Raw genomic sequence first — 22250 nt, forward strand, 5'->3', positions numbered from 1 at the left:
GTTGGAATGGAGAGTGGAGGTCAGGTGGTGACACCTGGGATGATAGGCCTTTATATTGCCTGGGAGAGAAGGGTGGACTTTGCCTCTGATTATGTAACTGTCCCATTTCACCTCGCAACTACACCCTTCAGCCCTGCTCCCACCTAGGTTGTGATATAGGTAGTCACGGAGGAGGGTGGACTCCAGGGCACATTAACAGGGAGTGGGTCCAAGTCTGAATCTGTGGCCCCTCCTGACGCCAGCCCAGGGCTATGGACTTGGGACAGTAGACTAATTTCAGAACTGATATTTGGAATATATATGAGCCCTTGAGCTTGGGATTTGGGGTTTCAGAGTGAGAAGGGACCCCAAAGTTGTGGATTTTGTGGTTTGGGGAGAGAAGCTTCAAAGATGGAAGGGTATTGGAATGGGACAAGATGCGTTGCTGAGGGTTTGTGGGTCTTCTGCTAAGGAGAGATATATGTTTAAAAGTCTCAGAGTGAGAGATTTCAGGAAGTGTATTTGAGGGTTTTCAGGTGAGAAGTACCCCAGGAGTGGATGTGGGCTTCTTGCGGGAAGATAAATATTTGAAGAGTCCAACTGGATCGTGGAGTCAGCTCCTGACCCCAGTTGCTGACCTGCTTCTCTTTGGGGCACAATATGGTATCCTGATGCCCAGAATCCTCCTTGGAACCTCAAAGTGAGATCAGGATGTAATGTCACAGAACTGCCTATCTCTGCTTAAGAATGGGATCAGAGATCAGAGACACATTTCAGTCAGTTTTCCACAGAACTGGAGAAGAGGAAGGTCATGGTCTCAGTTGCAGACGGAAGGGCCAGGACTTGGGCAATAGTAATGACAACCACAATATGGTATGAAAAAGTCCCAACTGCCTAAAAAGAAAAAACAGAAGAGCAGAATAAAAATCCCAACTGTCTCGTGGGCTATAATTAACAGAGAGTCACACTGGTTCCCTACCAGCTCCTTAGGGGAGTCCACTATACTGATTGTATTATTTCTATTGTTCTTCTTCTTATAAATATTTCTCATTTTATTTTACTTTATTTTTTTGTTAATCCTCACCTGAGGATATTTTCCCGCTGATATTTAGAGAGAGTGGAAGGAAGGGAGAAACAGAGAGAGAGAGAGAGATACGTTGATGTGAGAGAGACACATCAGGTGGTTGTCTCCCACATATGATCTGACTGGGGCCAGAGATCAAACCTGCATGTGTGTCTCACTGTCCAACCAGATGTATTCATATCTTTGTTTATATATATATACAACTGGTGACTATGTATGAGTGTATGGATATTTTTGTGTGTATTCTGGTGTATTATGTGGGCACGTGGATCATACTGTATACATGTGAGCAGTCTGATATCTGCTTGTACCTGTCTGTGTTTGCATTTAGTCACAGTCCTGGCCCATTTCCATTTCCCTTCTTAAAAAAACAAGTAGTTGCCTTATTTTCAGGGCATATTACTCCATCAGTGTTCAAGGGTCACACGAAGTAGAAAAAGCCTGCAAAAGACAGGTGTTTCTTGAGAGCATTTCGAGGTAGGTCACTTTCTTTGGATCCATTTAAATATCCTCTGAGAGCCCTGGCCGGTTTGGCTCAGCGGTTAGAGCGTCGGCCTGCGGTCCTGAGAGACCCGGGTTCGGTTCCCGCTAAGGGCACATACCTCGGTTGCAGTTTGTCCCCGGCCCTGGTCAGTCTTGCGGGTGGCAGCCACTCGATGTGTTCCTTTCACATCGATGTTTCTCTCTCTCTCTCCCACTCTACCTGAACAAAAAATGAAAAAATGTCCTCGGGTGAGGATAAAAAAAATAAATAAATAAAAAATAAATATCCTCTGAGAAAATTCTCTTCCCCATGGTATCACCCCTACCAACCCCTGACTCCTAAGCCATTCAACAAATTAACAGCCATTGAGCCAGTGTGCATGGAATCCACTACTTCTGCCAGCCTGTGCAGGGGTATGCCTAGGACCCAGGGGTGACTGAGAGAGTCCTGGGCCCTGACCCATGGAGTCTTGACTCCAGAGTGCAGACAGACCAGGATGGACAGAGCTGGGAGGAGAAGGCACTGGCAGAGAGAGGGGTCAGGGCTGGATGGGGCCCAGGGAGCTGCAGGAACCCAGAAATGGCAGCTGGTCAACCTTGTAGGTGCAGAATAAGCCCTGGTGGTGCTAAGAGGGATTTTCCATAGAAGGACAGGGAGCGTTGTGAGGGAGAATGCAGGCTGAGGAATAAGCTGTGTAAAGGCGAGAGCCCCAGTGAGTATGGTTGAGTGCTCCTAGCTGTGGAGATGGGGGCCGGGTTCACTGGCTACACCGGTGCCAGCAGCAGGAGTCAGACCATAGGGAGCCTTATGCGACTTGGTGGGGAGTTTGGATTCTGTCTGGAGGCAAAAGAAAGCCACAGAGAGGTTCTACGCAGAGGGGGAAAGTAGTCAGATTTGTGTTTCAGAAAGACTTGCCAGATCTTTGGAGAAGATGAGACTGTAAGCTGAGAGATGAGGAGGTGGCTCCTGTGGGCATCCTGGTAAGAGGGCGAGGAGGCCATGAGGATGGGGAAGAGAAGGTGAGTTGGAGAATGATGTGGAAGGAAGAATGAATTCTTACTTGGTCATGTGTTGGCGGTGTGGAGGTCAGGGTTAGGGAGGAGTTTAGTGTGGAGGGTCGAGGGTAGTGTCATTTACTGGTTTGGGAACACAGATCAGGAGTCGGTTCAAGGCAGGAGATCACGAGTGCCGCTTTGGACATGGTGAACTAGGCATAGTTCTTGCTCTTAGGGATGTCTTGGTGGGAAAGCAGACCTGAATATAGTGAAGTCCTCAATGATACTATTTGTATTGATTAGTAATTATTAGTAATAATATACTACTTAAGGTTGAGGATTGGGAAGGCTTTGTCGAGGAGGTGTCATTGGATCTGGGTCTTGCTGGATGCATTCAGCAGGTAGGGGAAGAGAGGAGGGCAGTCCAGGCCGAGAGAGCCATATGAGCCAAGCCTTGGACATGTGAGCTGGATGAAACAGAACAGGTGGATTTGAGAACTACATTCTGCTGCCTCCACCAACCTCATCAGTCACCATTCTATCCCCTACTCCCCAGCCTGACTTCAAACTCTCAGGAAAAAGTTGGCTTCTGCCCACAAGTGTGCCTGAAATGTGTGACCCCATTCCAAATGAGAACCTTTTTATTTTATTTTATTTTATTTTATTATTTTTATTTTTTATTTTTTTTAATCCTCACCCGAGGACATTTTTCCAATTTTTGCACAGATAGAGTAGGAGGGAGAGAGAGGAAGAGAGAGAGAGAGGGAAACATCAATGTGAAAGGGACACATCGAGTGGCTGCCACCCGCACGACCAACCAGGGCCGGGGACAAACTGCAACCGAGGTACATGCCCTTAGCGGGAACCGAACCCGGGTCTCTCCGGACCGCAGGTGGATGCTCTAACCGCTGAACCAAACCGGCCAGGGCGGAACCTTTTTATTTTAATTGGTGAGATTCACATAACATAAAATTCAGCATTTTAAAGCCCACTGTTCAGTTACATTTAGCACATTCAGAGTGTTGTGAAACCACCACCTCCAACTAGTTCCGACACATTTCCCAAAGAGGATCTTTTCTGTAAAATTTTTTTTCCTTTATTGATTTTAAAGAGAGAAGAAGTGAGAGGGAGAGAGAGAGAAACATCGATGAGAGAGAACATCGATTGGCCGCCTCCTGCATGCCCCCCACTGGGGATCGGGCCCACAACCTGGGAATCAAACCAGTGACCCCTTGGTGCATGGGTCGATGCTCAACCAGTGAGCCACACCAACCAGTCTCAAACAGGATCTTAAGAGGATGTGTGTTGCATGGCTGGGAGCATGGCCAGAGATTTCTCTTTATGAATGAAACTGTTGGGTCGTTGAGGGTCTGGAGCTCTTCCGTGCTTTACCTAGAGAGAGATCAGCAATTGTCTTTCCTACAGTATGTATTAGACTTGCATGTAAGAAATCTGAGAAAAGATTTTACAGCTAACAACGTGTGAAGACTGTTGGACTCTACACTTTCCACCCCTGAACCAAGGCCTGTTAGCACTTGGCTCCAGCATGTTGTCACCATTCCAACCAGAAAGGGGCACAAATACTACTGTGTCAGAGTTGTAGCCAATTCTCTTAGTGTAGGAGCTGACGTCTTTAACAATGTCCCCACGTGTCTTCAGGCTGTGGGGCGGCTCAGTGGAATCCGTCCTGTTAACACCCAGTCAGTTGTCTCACAGCCAGTGTGTCGGCCAGAAGGGCACGCTCCGGTCTCCCCATTCCTGAAAGACACCTGCTTCAGATTCACCAACACCGGCACACAGTCAGCACAGCAGTCAGCCTGAGACGTGCCTAGAATCATGTTTTTGATGAAGTCTGTGACCTGGGGCATCGATGATGGTTTCATAATACTTGCTGGTCTCATATTTCCACTGGGAGATATCAAATCACATTCAGCTTTCAGTTTAGTGTATGCAAGGCCCAGGCATGTGTGAAGGATCCCTTCCCCTTCTCAGCGGCCTCCTCAAGTTTTCGATGGTTCTTTTGTCGACCCCAACACATTTGTAGATTAGGTGCCAAGTAGCGGTAGACTTACGGTATCTACATGTCCGATGATGACCATGTTGATATGAGTCTTTCCTTTCTCATTTTGTGTTTGAGTTAGTGGTGATTTTTATGACACTATGATCTGGTGGCAAAGCCGTTGTGAAAAAGAACATTTTCTTTTCTTGAAACAGTTTGTATATATTTTGTACACTCATTGGGATGTATGATAAATGTAGTGGGTTGACTGGTGGCCTTGGGAAAGAGTCCAGCTCTAATGTGAAAGGGACACATCGAGTGGCTGCCACCCGCACGACCCAACCAGTGCTGGGGACAAACTGCAACCGAGGTACATGCCCTTAGCGGGAACCAAACCCGGGTCTCTCTGGACCGCAGGCCGACGCTCTAACCGCTGAGCCAAACCAGCTGGGGCTATAGACCATTGTGCTATTTTTTATATTTGTTGACTAATTCCTGTTAGGGTTTTGACAGATTCAGTCTTTGTGGCTCAAAATAATCTCATCAGTATCCCATCTACCCCTGGTGATTTATTTTCCCCAATACTCTTAGGGCAGATTTCATTTCACTTTCTAGAATTTCAGGTTCTTCCTCATAGGAATCTCCTTCAAAGGTGTCTACTGTTCTCTTTTTCTGTTTTGTATAGATTTTCAGAATACTGTTCCCCTTCCTTTTGTTTTCTCCTGTACAGCAGACAGTGTGCTTCCTTGTTGGTCATTCAGCCTTCCTGGTTCGGGTTTGAATGTCCCCTTTAGTTCTTGGATCTTCTCAGAGATAGCTTGGGTTTTTCCTTTTGTGTTATTCTCTTCTGTCTCTGGACACTGACCATTACAATAGTTCTCTTTATCTCAACTGCTTTCAGAATTCTAACCCAGCCTGTATCACCTTTTACTTTGGTCTCTCATCTGTTTTAAACAATTCTTTATTAATTTTTTTTCTTTATTGATTTTTAGAGAGAATGGAGGGAGAGGGAGAAAAAGATAGAAACATTGATGAGAGAGAATATCGACTGGCCGCCTCCTGCATGCCCCACAATGGGGATTTGGCCCACAACCTGGGCATGTGCCCTGACCAGGAATTGAACCAGCAACCTCTTGGTGCATGGGTCAGTGCTTAACCACTGAGTCACACCAGCCGGGTGCTTCCAGTGTTTGTTTTTTCCCACAGTGTATTTTTTTTTAAACTTCTCTTTATTGTTGAATGTATTACAGATATTCCTCATTTTTCCCCCTTGACTTCCTCCTCCCCACTCCCGCCCTCCTTCTCCCTTTCCCCACACTGTTGTCTGTGTCCATTGGTTATGCATATATGCATATAAGTTCTTTGGTTTGTTTCTTCTCACCCCCCTTCCCTTTGAGCTTTGTCAGTCTAGCAACCAATTTGTACTTCTTAATCCCTTCACCTTTTTCACCCATTCCTCCAACCTGCCTCCCATCTGGCAACCAACAAAATGTTCTCTGTATCTATGAGAATGCTTCTGTTCTGCCTGTTCATTTTGTTTGTGGATTCGATTGACGATACATATGTATTCACTGCCATTTTGTTTGTTCATATTTTTTATCTTTTTCTTTAAGAAAAAGATAAACATTTCAAATAATAATGATTTGGTGGTGATGAACCCCTTTAGCTTGTTCTTGTCTGGGAAACTCTTTTTTTTTTTTTTTTTTAATCCTCACCCGAGGACATTTTTCCATTTTTTGTTCAGGTAGAGTGGGAGGGAGAGAGAGGAACAGAGAGAGAGAGAGAAACATCGATGTGAAAGAAACACATCGAGTGGCTGCCACCCGCACAACCAACCAGGGCCGGGGACAAACTGCAACCGAGGTACGCGCCCTTAGCGGGAACCGAACCCGGGTCTCTCAGGACCGCAGGCCGACGCTCCAACCGCTGAGCCAAACCGGCCAGGGCTGGGAAACTCTTTATATAGCCATCAATGATAAATGACAGCTTTGCAGGATAGAGTAATCTTGGTTGTAGCTTCTTGCTTTTCATCACTCTGAATATTACTGGCCACTCCCCTCTGGCCTGCAAAGTTTCTTTTGAGAAATCAGCTGACAATCTTATGGGTGCTCCCTTGTAGGTAACTAACTGCTTTTCTCTTGCTGCTTTTAAGATTCTCTCTTTGTCTTGAAGCGTTTGCATTTTGATGATGATGTGTCTTGGTGTGGGCCTCTTGGGATTCATCTTGTTTGGGACTCTCTGTGCTTCCTGGACTTGTATGTCTGTTTCCTTCACCAAGTTAGGGAATTTTTCTGCCAATATTGTTTGAAACAGGTTTTCAATTTCTTATTCTCTCTCTTCTCCTTCTGGCACCCCCATGATGCAAATGTTGGCACGCTTGATGTTGTCGCAGAGGCTCCTTACACTATCCTCATTTTTTTGGATTCTTTTTTCTTTTTGCTGTTCTGATTGGGTGTTGTTTGCTTCCTTATATTCCAAATCAATGGTTTGCTTCTTGGATTTATGTACTCTACTATTGAATCTGTGTAAATTATTCTTTATTTTAGTTAATGCCTCCTTTATTTCTGACTGTGTATCCATCATTTCTGACTGGTCCTTTTTTATGCTCTTGAGGCCCTCACTGAGTTCACTGAGCATCCTTATAAGCAGTGTTTTGAATTCAGCATCTGTTAGGTTGCTTATCTCCATTTCACTTAGTTCTTTTCTTGGGGTTTTGTTCTGTTCTTTCATTTGGGGCCTGTTTCTTTGTCTTCTCATTTTGGCTGCCTCCCTGTGTTTGTTTCTGTGTATTACTTAACCAGAGGTAAAGGGCTAGCTGAGACCAGATGCAGCTTGTTTGAAAGAATTTAGGATCCAAGACAGGTGAATCCTATGGTTAAGCAACTGGCAACAGCTTGGGTGGGCCTGGGCCTCAGGGAATCACCAGGGTGGGGCCAACAGTGTGATCCAGGTTGCTGGAGTTTCAGATATGGCGACTGTCTGTGCCACAGGGAAGGGCTCACCAAAGGAACAAAGGCCTCCGAAAGCACGTTTGTCCCGGAGAAAGCCCCCTCTCCAGCCCTCGCTGCAGTGTCAAACAGCTCAGTTCTTCCCTGTGTGTCTCTGGTTCCCTCGAGCTGCCTCCCCTCCAAGCTTAGAGGGAGTGAGTCCAATAAGTTTGTGTGTAGGCCCTTTAAGGAGCTGCCTGGGGCTCCAGCCGGGTCAGCTTCCCTGAGCCTCAATTCTCGCTGGTTTTTCCAGCCAGAAGTTATGGGGACTTCTCTTCCTGGCACTGGAACCCTGAGCGGGGCATCTGGTGTGGGACAGGGACCCCTCAGCCCTCAGGGAGGACCTTCCCAGCCGAGGTATTCTTCTAATTTTTATCCACCACACGTGGGTGTTGGACCAGCCCATCCGCCTCCACCCCTCCTACCAGTCTCAATGTGGCTGCTGCTTTAATTCAGTACTTGTAGGACTTCCATTCAGCTTGATTTCAGGCAGCTTGAATGATGATCTTTCTGTAGTTTAGTTGTAACTCTGATACGGTTGTTGGAGGACGTGATACCGCATTTACCTACGCCGCCATCTTGACCAGAAGTCCCCCCAGTGTATTCTCGATGTCAAATATGGTATTGTTCATTTCTGAGAGGTTCTTCTTCTTCTTCTTTTTTTAAATTGTATTTTCTTTATTGACTTTAGAGAGAGAGAAATGGAGAGGGAGAGACAGATAGAAACATTGATGAGAGAGAACACTGATTGGCCACCTCATTCATGTCCCCCACTGGTGATTTGGCCCACAGCCTGGGCATGTGCCCTGACCAGCAATCAAACTAGCAACCTCTTGGTACGTGGGTCGAAAACTCAACCACTGAGCCATACTGGCTGGGCTCTGGCTGGTTATTGTTCATGGTTTCTATTTCATTTTTCATGGTGTTGTCCTTCCCACTAAGTTCCTTGTAATTCTCACTGCGTTTCTTGAACAACTTTATAACCATTACTTTGAACTCTATGTCTGATAGGTTGCTTGCCTTCATTTCATGTATTTCTTTTTCTGGAGATTCCTTCTTTTGTTTTATCTGGGGATTGTTTCTTTGTCTCCTCATTTTAGCTGTCTCTTTGTGATTGTTTCTATGTATTAGATAGAACTGCTATGCTTCCCAGTCATCCTGGGGTGAACTTAGAAAAGTGTCCTGAGGGATACAGTGGTGCAGTGTCTTTGATCTCCTGAGCTGGATACTCTAGAAATGTCTTTTGTGTGTTTGTGTGTGTTATTTGGGCTCTCCTGTTGTAATTGGGACTTGATTGGTGATGTCCCATTTGTGGGTGGGATCTCCCATCTGACTTTCAGACTGTAAGGCTCAAGTCCACCTTTGCCATGCCAGCTGTTATATAGGTGCTGACAGAACAAAACAAGATCAAACAAGACCTAACCAAAAACAGCACAATCAACAAAACAAAGGAAAGCAACAACCACCAGAAAGACTAAAAAGGAAAAAGAGAAAAAAGCAAAGCAAAGAACAAATAGAAAAAATACTGAAAGATATGAGGCCATAGACTTAGAAGGGAAAAAAAAAAAAAAAGAACCAAAAGGAGAATTTGGAAGCAAAGAAGAAAGCAAAAAAAACCAAAACTAGAATAAGGATATAAAAATGAAATAATAATAATGATTTTAAAAAGTAATAATAATGAATATATTAAAATATAGAATAGGAAAAGAAAAAAGGAGAAAAATAAAATAAAATAAGAAAAATAAAAAATAATTAAAAGGGAAGAGCGAAATAAGAGACATGAAAGAAAAAATAAAAGAAAGAAAATAAAGGACCCCACTCCACCAAAAATCTTTGTATTTGCTATTTGTGGAGCTTGCTCTATATTGCTTTGATGTTGTTGATTCTTGTCCCTTGGTGTGTCTATCCTGGGCCTCCTAGGAGCTTCTCTGGTGCAGGCCAATGTGAGTTACTGTTCCTGCCTGTCTCTGGGCAACCTGAGGCCTGATAGGGTGGAGCCCCAAGTCATCCAATGGGCGGGGCCTCCTGAGCCTAGGACTGGGTCTGCCTAGGTTGTCCCACATGGAGTGTCCCTGTTCTGAGCTGTCCTCCCTTCCCCCGAGGAACTGGGCTCCACAGGGATGTCCTGGTCTTGGCCAGGATGGTTTGATCAGACTCGTGTTGGAGGTGTTGTCCATAGCTTGTAGGAGGGGGTCTGGGCACTTCCGCTCCTTCCAATGTCTCATTCTGCCTGGTTTGCTGGCACCCCCTTGACCACCAACAGCTGCAAGGGTGCTGGATTCCAGTTTAGTGTTGTTCCCCTTGCCTTGGGTGACTGCAGGACAGGCCAGAAGCCAGCCATTCTGCAGCCAGGAGAAAGGGTACCTCCCCTGCACTCCAGGTGAGCAGGGCTGATTCTCCTTCCTGGTCATACTTTCCAGTCCTCGTCCTGCTCATCATCATGAGTTCCCACAGATGTGCAGCCTCTTCAGTCTCTGTGTGGTCCTCAGTTCTAGCAGCGCCTAGGACTAGGGAGGCTAAGCACCCTCCTCAGCCAACAGTGCAGTTTGTGCCCCTGACTTCTGTTGGTGGGGCTGTGTGGCTCACTCATAGGGTCATGGTGGCAGTGGGTGGCAGTGGTGGTGGTGACGGTGGCAGCAAGTCCAGGGGAGGGCCAAATCACAAATCCAAGGTGGGGCTTGGCAGTTGTGAGTCCAGGTGGTGGCAAGACTTGGTTTTGAGTCCTGGGATTGTTTTTTGTTTTTGTTTTTAAATATGTTTTTATCGATATTTAGAGAGAGAAGAAGGGAGAGAGAGAGAGAAACATGGATGTGTGAGGGAAACTAACATTGATCGGCTGCCTCCTGCATGCTCCCTACAGGGGACTGAACCCACAACCCAGGCATGTGCCCTGACCAGGAATTGAACCAGGACCTCTCAGTCCATGGGATGATGCTCAATCCACTGAGCTGCACTGGCCAGGCCTGTTTTGTTTTTTTAATTTCTTTTTCTTATAGTTTGTATTGGTGTATAAAAATGCAACCAGCCCTGGCCGGTTAGGTTCAGCAGTTAGAGCATTGGCTCGCAGACCAGAGAGTTCCGGGTTTGGTTCCTGCTGAGGGAACATTCCTTGGTTGCAGTGTGTCCCCAGCCCCGGTCGGGGTCATGTGGGTGGAAACCATTCGATGTGTCTCTCTCACTCACATTGATGTTTCTCTCTCTCTTCCTCCCTCCAGCTCTGTCTGAAGATAAATGCAAAAATGTCCTCGAGTGAGGATAAAAAAAAAATGCAACCAATTTCTGAATATTAATTTTATATTCTGCTCCTTTACTGAATTCCTTTATTAGTTCTAATAGTTTTTTTCAGCAGGTCTTTAGGATACACTATATATAGTATCATGTCAGCTGCAAATAATGAAAGTTTTATTTCTCCCTTTCTGATGCCTTGTATTTCTTTTTCTTGTCTAATTGCTGTGGCTGGGACTTCCAATACCTAGTTGAATAAGAGTGGTGAAAGTGGATATTCTTGTCTTGTTCCTGATCTTTAGGAAAACACTTTTAGCTTTTCACCATTGAGTATGATATTTGCTGTGGGTTTGTCATATATGGCCTTTATTATGTTTAAGTATGTTCCCTCTACTCCCACGTTTCTGTCTCTCTTTTTTCTTGATGAGTCTGGCTAAAGGTTTATGAATTTTGTTTATCTTTTTAAAAAATCAGCTCATTGATTTTGTTCTATTGTATTTTTTTAAAACTCTGTTTTTGATTTTGATTATGTCTTTCTTCTACTCACTTTGGGACTTGTTCTTTTATTTTCTTTCCCAGTTCCTTTAGAGGAAAGGTTAGATTGTTTGAGATTTTTTTTTATTCTTGAGATATGCCTGTATTGCTATAAATATCCTTGATCTGGCTGTCCCCCATAGATTTTGGGTCATTGTGTTTTCACTTTTACATATCTTAAAATAGATAGCACATTTCTCATTGCTAAATAGTACTGCATTGTATGTATATGCCACAATTTGTCCATTCACCTACTGAACTACATCTTGGTTGCTTCCAAATTTTGACAATTAGGAATAAAGTTGCTATAAATATCCAAGTTCAGGTTTTTAGATATAAGTTGAATATAAGTTCTTAGTTCATTTGGTTAAATTTCAAAGAGTGTAATTTCTGGGTCATATAACAGGACTATGTTTAGTTTCATTTTTTTTTTAAATGCCAAATTGTCTTCCAAGTGGCTGTACCATTTTGCATTCAGTGAATGAGAGTTCTTGTTGCTTTAATTTCTTGCCAACATTAGATAATGTGAGTTTTTGGATTTTAGCCATTGTAATAAGTGTGTAATGGCTATCTCATTGTTGTTTTGCTATTTCTTAATGACATATGTTGAATATCTTTTTATATGCTTATTATGTATATATAGTCTTTGGTGAGGTGTCTGTTCAAATCTTTTGCCCATTTTAAAACTGAGTTTTTTGTTATTGTTGAGTTTTAGGAGTTTTTGTATATTTTGGATACAAATCTTTTTTTTTTTTAATCGTATTTGTGCTTTGCAAGTATTTTCTCTCAGTCTGTAGGTTGTACTTTTTTATTTTCTTAACACTATATTTTGCAGAACAGAAGTGTTTGCTTTAAATGAAATCCAAGTTATCAATTATTTCATTCACGGATTGTACATTTGGTATTGTGTCTAACAAGTCACTGCCAACACCAAGGTCACCTAGATTTTCTGTTATCTTATAAAAGTTTTATAATTTCTCATTCTATGCTCAGATCCGTGATCCATTTCTATTTAATTTTTGTGAAAATTGTCAGGGCTGTGTCTAGATTTATTTTTTTCTAACATGGATATTCAGGTCTGTCATCATTTGTTGAAAGGACTATCCTTTCTCCATTGAACTGCATTTGTTTAGTCAACATTTATTTATGTTTTATATTTTTAAAATTAAATTTATTGGGATGACATTGGTTAATACAGTTGTATAGGTTTCAAGTGTACAATTCTATGGTACATGATCTGTGTATTGTATTGTGAGCCCATCACCCAATGTAAAATCTTTTGTCATATATTTGATCGCCTTTACCCTTCACTACCACTCACCCCCTTCCCTCTGGTAACCACCGTGTTGTTCGAGGATTGTGAGGATTAGTACTTGTTCTCTCTTCCCTCTCCTCTCCCTCCTTGCAGGGCAGAGACCTGATATTTATTTTTTCATCTCCTGGAGAAGTGCCTCATTGGCAGAACCCAACTAGCTCCACCCCGTCCTCTCCTTGCTTGACTCTTTCCCAGAAGGAATGTTGAGCTTAGAGAACTGCTGTCTGCCACCAGAGGGCCTGGGAATGCAATCCCCTGGGATGTGTGCAGGGAATCTTCTGATGGTAAAATTCGGAGCATCAGGAGTTCCAAGCGTCATTGTTTCAAATACTCTCGAGTCTTAGGTTCTGGGAATCTGTGATTCCAAGATTACGAATTGTGCACTCTGCACTTCCAAGATTCAGCAGTGTTTTATACTACAGTTCTAAGATTCTTCCAGTGGAGGTTTCTAAAAGCCTCTTAAAATGACATACACATGGAAGGATGAGTTTGGTTCTGACAGTGGATTGTTTAAAAGTGTATTTGTGGCTCTGGCCAGGTAGCTCAGTTGGTTAGTGCATCATCTCAACATGCCAAGGTTGCATCCCTGTTCAGGCCACATACAAGAATCAACCAATGAATGCATATATAAGTGGAACAACAAATTGATCTCTCCCTCTCTGTCAAGTCAATAAATAATAACAAATTTTAAAAGAGTGTGTTTGTAATAACACAAGGTATGACCATATTCTTCTTCAGTGAGCAGGAAGCAACCAATTCATGAAACCTAAGCTGTAAACTTTAGATAATGGAGATTGAGAAACTGGAAAATCATAGCCTGTTATGAAACCCGCAGGGTTCAGAGGACCAGATTTCCTCCTCACTTGATCTCAATCACTAATACTTCAAATGTGGCAACATTTGTTTGTTTGATTTTTGCGGGGGAGGAGGTTGATCTGTGTAGTGTTTAGTTTAAGAATCACAAATATAAGGCTGATGGGTATGAGTGTTGACACTGTGCACTGCTCAAGGACGCCACTTCCAAGGGAACATGTAGTGGCTTATTTGAGAGTAAGCAGATGATTCTGAGACTCTAGGGTTGGTTTTACAGCAGACCTCAGATCCATCAGAGAGAGTCAAACCTTCAGAAACTCACAGCAAATGAGTTCATGCATAAACCCAGGAGAACAGGCAATCATATACTTGCAAGCACACATATGCAGACACATTTGTACATGTCTTTGCAATGGCCAATGTTCTCCCAGAATTCACTGAAGTCTTTCTCTCCTGCACCCTCTTCATTAAGAAATCTGACTCCTGTTCCCTGGTTTCACTCTGATCAGACCCCACCTTATTTGGTGAGGGATGTGATGTATGCCCTGGCATTTAAGGTGTGCCTGAGGGGCAAGAGTATGGGCAAGTGTATGTAGTGAGGTCAGGTCAGCTGCCTGCCAGGACTCTGGAAAAAGTCCTTGGATAGAGCTGTTCATGTTGCATAACAATATACTAAGTTCTTGTTTTTACTGGAGGAAGGGGTGCCTTTTAAGAATCTTCCAAGCCCTGGCCAGTGTGGGTCAGTGGTAAGAGCGTCAGCTTGCGGACCAAAGTATCGTGAATTTGATTCCTGGTCAAGGGCATGCATCTGGGTTGCAGGTTCAGTGCCCAGCCCCAGTCAGAACGTGTGTGGGAGGCAACCAATGATGTGTCTCTCTCACATTGATATTTCTCTCTCTCTCTTTCCTCCCCTTCTCCCGGCCCTTTCACTCAATCTAAAAATCGATGAAAAAATATTCTGGACTGAGGATTGACAACAATGACAATTAAAAAAAAAATGTACCCAAAGGACACTGGGCTGAATATAGCCATTCCTGTGCAGATCTGTGTTCAAGTACTTGCTGAGCACTAATTGTGTTCTGTGGGATCTCAGAGAGACACTTAATCTTTCTGAGTCTCAGCTGTCACCTGTAAAATGGGCACAAACACAGTTCGTGTTACATAGGTTTGTGAGGAGTAAGGGAGGTGAATGTGTAATGCTTTTAGCATAGAGCTGATGCAGACTACTTCTCAATAAATAACAGCTGTTTTTATTATTTTAATCATTCACAGTACAGTGTAAGGTTTCCCTTCCTCTCACCGCAGCTCTGAAGGCTCTATCTCTAGCAAGGTGAACAGACAGCCATCGTTTCTACTTACTCTCCTATCTACCTCACACCTTCCTTTCCTGCACTCCACCTCCATTCTTAGTGCCACCCCTCCTGCTCTCCCTTCCCGCTAGTCCCTCCCATGCCCACTCTTCTGTTTGCTCCTCCCACCAATCCCTGCCCTAAGGCAGCTGTAGCTCAGCGGGGCTGGAAGCTCATGACATAGTTTCTTGGGATGGTGGCAAAGCCCACACTTTGAGGGGAAACATCAATGTCCTTGGGCGTCTGTGGGGACTTGAAGCAGAAGTTCTGCATTATGGTGGTGAGGAAGAGAAAGAGCTCCATTCTAGCCAGGTTGTCTCCCAAACAGTACCGCTTCCCTGAAAAGACAGTGGGAAGGGCGGAGGTGAAGCCTCCTCTCCCTGACACCTCTTCTCTCCCCTGATCCCCAGTTGCATTCTCTTGGGAGGAGGGCATGGAACATGGATCCCCAGTTGCATTCTCTCGGGAGGAGGGCATGGAACATGGATTCCCAGTTGCAATCTCTTGGGAAGAGGGGATGGAATATTGAGGCCTGAAGACTTTTAGAGAGGTCTCTAATCTGAGCCACAAGTTTGCCCCGTACATGGGATGAGGTGAGCCATATTAGGTTGTCGCAATGGGGTTTTTAGATGACCTTCCTCCCAAACATACAAATATGACTGCTGTACTAGCATCTGCTTCTTAAGAACCTGAAGAATTTAAGTGACCTTGGTCAAATTTCTGACTCACTCGGGTCTTGATTTTTCCCATCTCTTAAAGGCAATCATCTTTCCTTTTACTTGGGCTAGGGACTTGATAGTTATGGGGCTGTAGTTGGTTGGCTGCAGGGTAGATCATAAGAGGGACTCTGCAGCTGGAGAAAGGTAGTAGGTAGGCTACACCTCAGAGAGGGAGCTGGGATGAAGGAGGCCCCTGTTGGTGTGACTGGTGGCTTGGCAACAGACAGTGGTCACTTACCGATGGAGAAGGGGACAAAAGCATCATTCTTCTTAAACTGCCCATTCTCATCTAGGAAATGCTGGGGGTTGAAATCTTCAGGATTGGAGAAGAACTTGGGGTCTTTTAGCACAGAGCCCAGCATGGGAAACACTTCAGTGCCCTGTGGGGAGGAGGAAGGGGATTTGACGAGGTGGAGGGGAAGGGGTATGCTGAGAGAGCGTGGGGTTAGAGGGGGAACTGGGGTGCCCTAGGTGAAGAGAAATGGGAGGCAGAGGAGTCAGGGTCCTCTCTGAAGGAAGAGCTTTGGGGGACATGACATTTATGTCCCTGAGACAGTAATTTTGAGGAGCATGGGGCTGTGTCTCCTGAGACAGAAGGTTTGTGGGACATGGAATTTATGTCTCCTGAGAAAGAAGTTTGAGGAGCACAGGTTCTATGTCTCCTGGGGCAGAAGGTTTGGGTACATGCAGTTCACATCTCCTGGCAGGATGTTTTGGGGGACATGAGAGTCATGTCTCTGAGGCAGGTAGTCTTAGGGAAGTGAGGTTTGTCCATTGAGACAGGAAATTTGAGGTACGCGGGTTCATATTCACTGAGGCAAGAGGTCTTGGGGAGATACAGGATTCAGGTGTCTCTGAGTAGGAAGGTTGAAGGGACATGTGATTGGGGAAGTCTTTGATTGAGGAAGTGGGACAGGGCTTGGGAAGCTTGTAAGGGGGATGGGGTGCTGGGTCACAAGGAGCAAGTTGGAGGCCACACTAGGTGGGGCAAGGGCAGCACCTTGGGGATGAAGAAGCTGCGAAACTTGGTGTCCTTGGTGACTCTGCGGGCGAGGCCCATGGGGATCATGTCTCCGAATCTTTGGATCTCGTGGATCACTGCTTCTGTGTAGGGCATCTCGGCCCTGTCTTCGTACTTGGGCTGACGGTTTTTGCCAATGACCCGGTCAATCTCCTCATGGACCTTGGCTGCGGCATAAGGGGGAATGTGTTTAGGTATTAGGGGTGTTGGCGTGGGAATTATAGTTCAAATATGTACAACTGAATGGGTAGATGACATGTATGACATCCACGTGTGATGTGGACATAGATCATTCAAAACAGAGGCTGGTCATCCCCATTGTTGGAACAATATCCTGACACCTGGTTGTGCCAGAACCATGGGGGAAGCGGTGAGGGAGGAGTCTTAGGGATGGACTGGAGGGGCAGGTAGTGGGCACTCGGTTGGCTCAGCACAGGAGCTATTGTGAATATTTTAACAGCTAATGAAACTGGGCGGGTGCCCATTAGCTGAATATCATCACCGGGTCTCTGGATAGCAGGATGTGTCTGAGGACCCATGCATGTGAGAGGTGGGGACGAGGCAGCTGCTCAGAGGAATTCTGAGGGTCTGTGGCCCTCACTCCCCTGTCTCCTCCAGCCTTACCCTCCACATCTGGGTGCTTCATGAGCAGCAGGAAGCCATAACGCAGGGTCGTGCTGACTGTCTCGGTGCCCGCAAAGAAAAGGGTCAGCGTGGTCATCACCAGGTTCTTCAAGTGGAACTCTGTGTTGGGGTTCTTCTGTTCCTGCAGGGAGAGACAGCTTCAGGCCTCGCCCCCGCCCCGTGTTCTCTGGATCCTTGTGGGTTTTTTTTCGTCTGGACCCGCCTCTTGTTTTTTTTTTTGTTTTGTTTTTATCCTCACCCGAGGATATTTTTCCATTTTTAGTACAGATAGAGTGGGAGGGAGAGAGAGGAAGGAGAGAGAGAGAGAAACATCGATGTGAAAGGGACACATCGAGTGGCTGCCACCCGCACGACCAACCAGACCCGGGGACAAACTGCAATCGAAGTATGTGCCCTTAGCGGGAACTGAACCTGGGTCTCTCCGGACCGCAGGCCGACGCTCTAACCGCTGAGCCAAACCGGCCAGGGCTGGACCCGCCTCTTGTAGATCCAGACCAAAGGTGGAAGAGGGACCTTAGTTCTGCCAGGCTTTTTCCCAGGCTGCTGGCTCTGCCCCAGATGCTCTTCTCACACTTTACCCAGCTGACTCTCTGTTATTTATTCATTTATTTTTTTTTATTATTGTTCTTTATTGATTTTAGAGAGAGAAGAATTGAGAGATAGAAATATTTATGAGGGAGAAAATTGACTGGATGCTTCCTGCATGTCCACCCTGGACATAGGGCCCACAACCTGGGCATGTGTCCTGACCTGGAATTGAACTAGTGACCTCTTGATGCATGTGTTGACACTCAACCACTGAGCCACACTGGCTGGGCTCTCTTCCTTTAATTATCAGCTTAGTTTTCAATTTTTAATTGTAGAAATATTTCAAGATGAAGGACTAGAGAGAGACAGTGAGTGAGGAGAGACAGAGAGACCATGAGAGAGAGTTGAAGAAAGATGGATTTTTGAGACACAGAATTTGAAGCAATAGCACCTATTCCTTCACAGAAAATCTTGAGCTTACTCCAGAGAACCCACTCCCTGGTACTTTCACCTTGAACTTCAGACTCCATAACGTCCCATGTCCTTTCTTCACAGAAAGGAAATTGACATCCAGATAGGGAAGGGACCCCCGATGTCACCTAGTGAAGGCAGCTGGCCTGCGCACACAGGTGTATCTGATCACCAGGGGATGGAAGGGCAGAGCATGGCGGCTACCAGCACCAGCCTTAGAATGCGAGAGACCAGGGTTGGAGCGAGGTGCCCCTGCTTCCTCACCGGGTGACCTCAGGCATGGCACTTATACTCTGGGCCTCAGGTTTCTCATTTGTAAAATTGGAGACACAGTAGAGCCTTCTCCAGGAGCTACTGAGAGGTTAAGTAAGTGAATACTGTAGTTTTAAAAATAGTGTGTGGTGCACGGAAGTGTTTTATATGCTTGTTATGGTGATTTGCACACACAGGTCCTGCCCGTGGGGATGGGGTAGGCATGCTGAAAGGACCTCTGGTGTCCCTCGCCCGCAGCCTGAGTTCCCTCTGCTGGGCTTTGGTCCTCTCTGCATGGCTGCTGGCACCTACCTCCTGCATGCGGATGAGGAAGGAGTCAATGAAGTCCCGTGGGGAGTTGGGATCCAGTGTGCGTTGGTTCTCCTCCACCTTCTTGGCTATAAAGTCCTCCAGCCCCTGAAGCTCCTTAAATGCCTGTTGTTGTGGCCCTGGCAGGTGTCTCATCACTGAGGAGAACATCTCATAGAGCTGAGGATGGGGAGAGAAGGGAAGGGAATGACAGCTGCTGTGGACGTCACCTGATGGGCATGGGACTTGTCTCAGGTCAAGGGAGGCACTGGTTTAATGGCACCTGTCCACATGTTTACCTATTTAGATGGAGCTGGATGGAAATAGATATCTAAGTTTTCATGTCAGTTAAGTGTGAGGGCCGTTGTCCAAGGATTTAGGTGGTAAACCTTGGGACACATATCCACATTCTCTTATTGTCTCCCTCCTTCTCTCTCTCCCTCTCTCCCCCTCCCTTCACCTTTTTTGGTAAGGGGAGTAGTAGTTGAGATATCCAGGTAGTGCAGACAGGGTATTAGGCACCTGTCCTGGGCTCCTGTGCTACTGTTCAGTTGTCTAAGCGGGAAGGCTGGTTTTGTGGGGGACCCTGTCTGGAGGAGGATAGCAGTTTGGGGCAGCTGTGTCAGTGTGGGGGAGCCATTGGCTGTCTGTCTGTGGTAGGGCCACAGTAGAGCCATGTTGGGACCAGTTACCTGCCCCGTAGATGTAGCTGTGAACTGGAAACTTCCCAGCATCATGCGCAGCAGTGACAGGAATTCTTTGTTCTGGTAGTCAAAGCGGTCCCCAAAGACAATGGAGCTGATGACATTAGAGACAGTTCGGCTCAGGAAGAAGGTGGGGTCGATGAAGGCGCCTGGCAGGGGTGGGGGAGAATGGATTTGGGGGAAAGAAGGGATTTGTTAGGCGGAGGCCAGTCTGGTAATTCGAGGAACCCCTTCCCCCAACCTAGTTCCCTTCCCAGGCCAGATCAAGCATGTCCGCGTAGGGTGTTTTGCTCCCCTGCAATCTGGGGTCCCCAGCTCACCACGCGTGTTTCTAAAGGCCTCAAGGAGGAATCCCACTTCCTCCTGGATGCGCTCCTCGATGCCGCGCTTGCCCACGCCGAAGTCCCGCAGCGTGGTGATAGAGAAGCGACGGAGCTGCTTGGCACGCTCCCCATTGCTGAACGCTACTCCTGGAGATGGTGTGTGAGCAAGGCGAGTGGGCAGAGAGGGGCGAAGTCAGAGGGAGGTGGCGTCAGAGGGAGAGAGGGGGAGAGACAGTGAGAGAGAAGGAGAACACACAGAGTCAGAAATGCAGAAAAACATAGAGACCAAGTTGGAAGAAAATCAGAAGGCAAGGGGCAGCACAGATGCAGAGAGAAACAGACATGCAGAGACACTCCTGTGAAGAGAGAGAAAGAGGTAGAGGAGAGAAGGAGGGGAAGTGGGATTTGTGGAGATCTGGGAAGTGGAAGTAAAAATTGAGAGGAATTCTAAAACTGAGCTGGAGAAGAGAGAAAAATGCAGACAGAAAAACAGAGGCTCTGGAGAGAGGAGAGGCTGTTACCAGGAGGCATGGGGATTTTGAAGCTGAAATAATGTGAGATTTTAAGACAAAGGATAAAGAGAGGCAGGGAGAGGGAGACCGAAACATGGGGAAACACAGATGCTTAGAAGGAGATGAAGACAAAAGGACACATGGAAATTGAGGACCAGGGTGCCAAAACAAAATCCCAAGAGCTTAAGACATATAGAGGAAGGAGACATATCTAGTGAGAGAGAACGGGGGATGGGGCAGGGAGAAGCAGGGAGACGCAGAAACACCGAGACAGAGGAGACCAGAGGAAGGGCTCTGCCACAGCCTTGAGTGGGTGGGTGAATTGGTAAGGGTGTTGGGGTAACTGAGGCCATCTAGTCAGCTTGACCACCTTCCCCAGCCAGAGTCCCCCTCACCATAGCCTTTGAAGAGCCAGTCGAAGGTGGCCTGCTGGCCTCGCCCACTGAATTCCTCAGCCTGGTCCACCAGAGCCTCCTTTACAGCATCATGTCCACACAGCACCACGACCCGGCGCCGGCCCAGGTGGACCGTGAACACGGGACCATAGCGCTCGCTGATCTGATGGAGAGACGTGGGAGTGGTGAGAGCCAGCAGCCCCAACTCTGAACTGACTCTGTACCCAGACCTTCCAGACCGGGGTACATTTTGCCCAGGTTCTGATGGTCCAGGGACTGGATTCCCAAATCTGGTCTTTCCTTGCTGGGTCCCTGAGGCTAATCCTTCAGAACTCCCCCTTCCTGCCCTGGCCATTGTGGCTTGATTGGCTGAGCATTGTCCCATGCACTGAGAGGTCTCCGGTTTGACTGCTGGTCAGGGAACATGCCCGGGTTGTGGGCTCCATCCATGTTTCTCTCTCTCTCTCTCTCTTTCCCCTCTTCCCTACCTCTCTCTGGAATCAATAAAAATATATTAAAAAAAGATTTTCCCCTTCTTAATATTTTGTTCCAACCTTGCCAACCCCCTGCCACAAAGTCCCAGCAGACTGGGCAGGCCCCCAGCCCACCCTACCTCCCATTTCCCTGCCTCCTGACACCTTCATGAGGGAGTTGTACATCTGCTCTGTGTTCAGCTGCAGGTAGTTCCCGATGAAGGGCAGTGCGGGGGGCCCGGGAGGCAGCTTTCCCCAGAGCTTCCTTTCCCGCCAGACAGACATCAAGACCATCATAGTCAGGCAGGCCAGCAAAGCCACCAGAAGCAGCCCTGAGGCCAGCATGTTGGAATGGAGAGTGGAGGTCAGGTGGTGACATCTGGGATGACTGGCCTTTATATTGCCTGGGAGAGAAGGGTGGACTTTGGCTCTGATTATGTAACTGTCCCATTTCACCTCGCAACTACACCCCTGGCCTTGCTCTCACCTAGGTTGTGATATAGGTAGTCACGGAGGAGGGTGGACTCCAGGGCACATTAACAGGAGTGGGTTGAAGTGTGAATCTGTGGTCCCTCCTGACGCCAGCCCAGGGCTATGGACTTGGGACAGTAGACTAATTTCAGAACTGATATTTGGAATATGTATGAGCCCTTGAGCTTGGGATTTGGGGTTTCAGAGTGAGAAGGGACCCCAAAGTTGTGGATTTTGTGGTTTGGGGAGAGAAGCTTCAAAGATGGAAGGGTATTGGAATGGGACAAGATGCGTGGCTGTGGGTTTGTGGGTCTTCTGCTGAGGAGAAATATAGGTTTAAAGGTCTCATGATGAGAGATTCCAAGGAGTGCATTTGAGGGTTTTGAGGTGAGAAGCACCCCAGGAGTGGATGTGGGCTTCTTGGGGGAAGAGAAATATATGAAGAGTCCAACTGGATCGTGGAGTCAGCTCCTGACCCCAGTTGCTGACCTGCTTCTATTTGGGACACAATACGGTATCCTGATGCCCAGAATCCTCCTTGGAACCTCAAAGTGAGATCAGGATGTAATGTCACAGAACTGCCCATCTCTGCTTAAGAATGGGATCAGAGATCAGAGACACATTTCAGTCAGTTTTCCACAGAACTGGAGAAGAGGAAGGTCA

At 46.5% G+C, this 22250-nt stretch overlaps 1 protein-coding gene across 2 annotated transcripts; it reads right to left on the reverse strand.

The window, feature by feature from the left end:
- Positions 1-14920: 14920 nt before the first annotated feature.
- Positions 14921-21462, reverse strand: LOC118638711 (cytochrome P450 2A13-like). Of its 2 annotated transcripts, XM_036274836.1 has the most exons (9): positions 21282-21462; positions 20644-20806; positions 19734-19883; positions 19402-19562; positions 18713-18889; positions 17129-17270; positions 16484-16671; positions 15722-15863; positions 14921-15102 (listed from the first exon to the last, which is right to left on the reverse strand). In XM_036274836.1, the coding sequence occupies exons 1-9, from the start codon at positions 21459-21461 to the stop codon at positions 14921-14923; spliced, it is 1485 nt and encodes a 494-aa protein (XP_036130729.1). In that variant the 5' UTR covers position 21462. The 2 variants fall into 2 exon arrangements, with proteins under 2 accessions (XP_036130729.1, XP_036130730.1); XM_036274837.1 differs by lacking the exon at positions 20644-20806 and having other exon boundaries at positions 21272-21461.
- Positions 21463-22250: the final 788 nt, after the last annotated feature.

This window comes from Molossus molossus, unplaced genomic scaffold (genome assembly GCF_014108415.1).
Source record: "Molossus molossus isolate mMolMol1 unplaced genomic scaffold, mMolMol1.p scaffold_m16_p_21, whole genome shotgun sequence".
NCBI classification, from domain to species: domain Eukaryota; kingdom Metazoa; phylum Chordata; class Mammalia; order Chiroptera; family Molossidae; genus Molossus; species Molossus molossus.

Coding starts and splice junctions, on each gene's coding strand:
- LOC118638711 (XM_036274836.1), bottom strand. CDS start 21,461: ATGCTGGCCTCAGGGCTGCTTCTGGTGGCTTTGCTGGCCTGCCTGACT. Junction 18,890..19,401: donor CAGCTACATCTACGGGGCAG/GTAACTGGTCCC, acceptor CCCCATCCTCAG/CTCTATGAGATGTTCTCCTC. Junction 15,103..15,721: donor TTTTGTCCCCTTCTCCATCG/GTAAGTGACCAC, acceptor CTGTCTTTTCAG/GGAAGCGGTACTGTTTGGGA.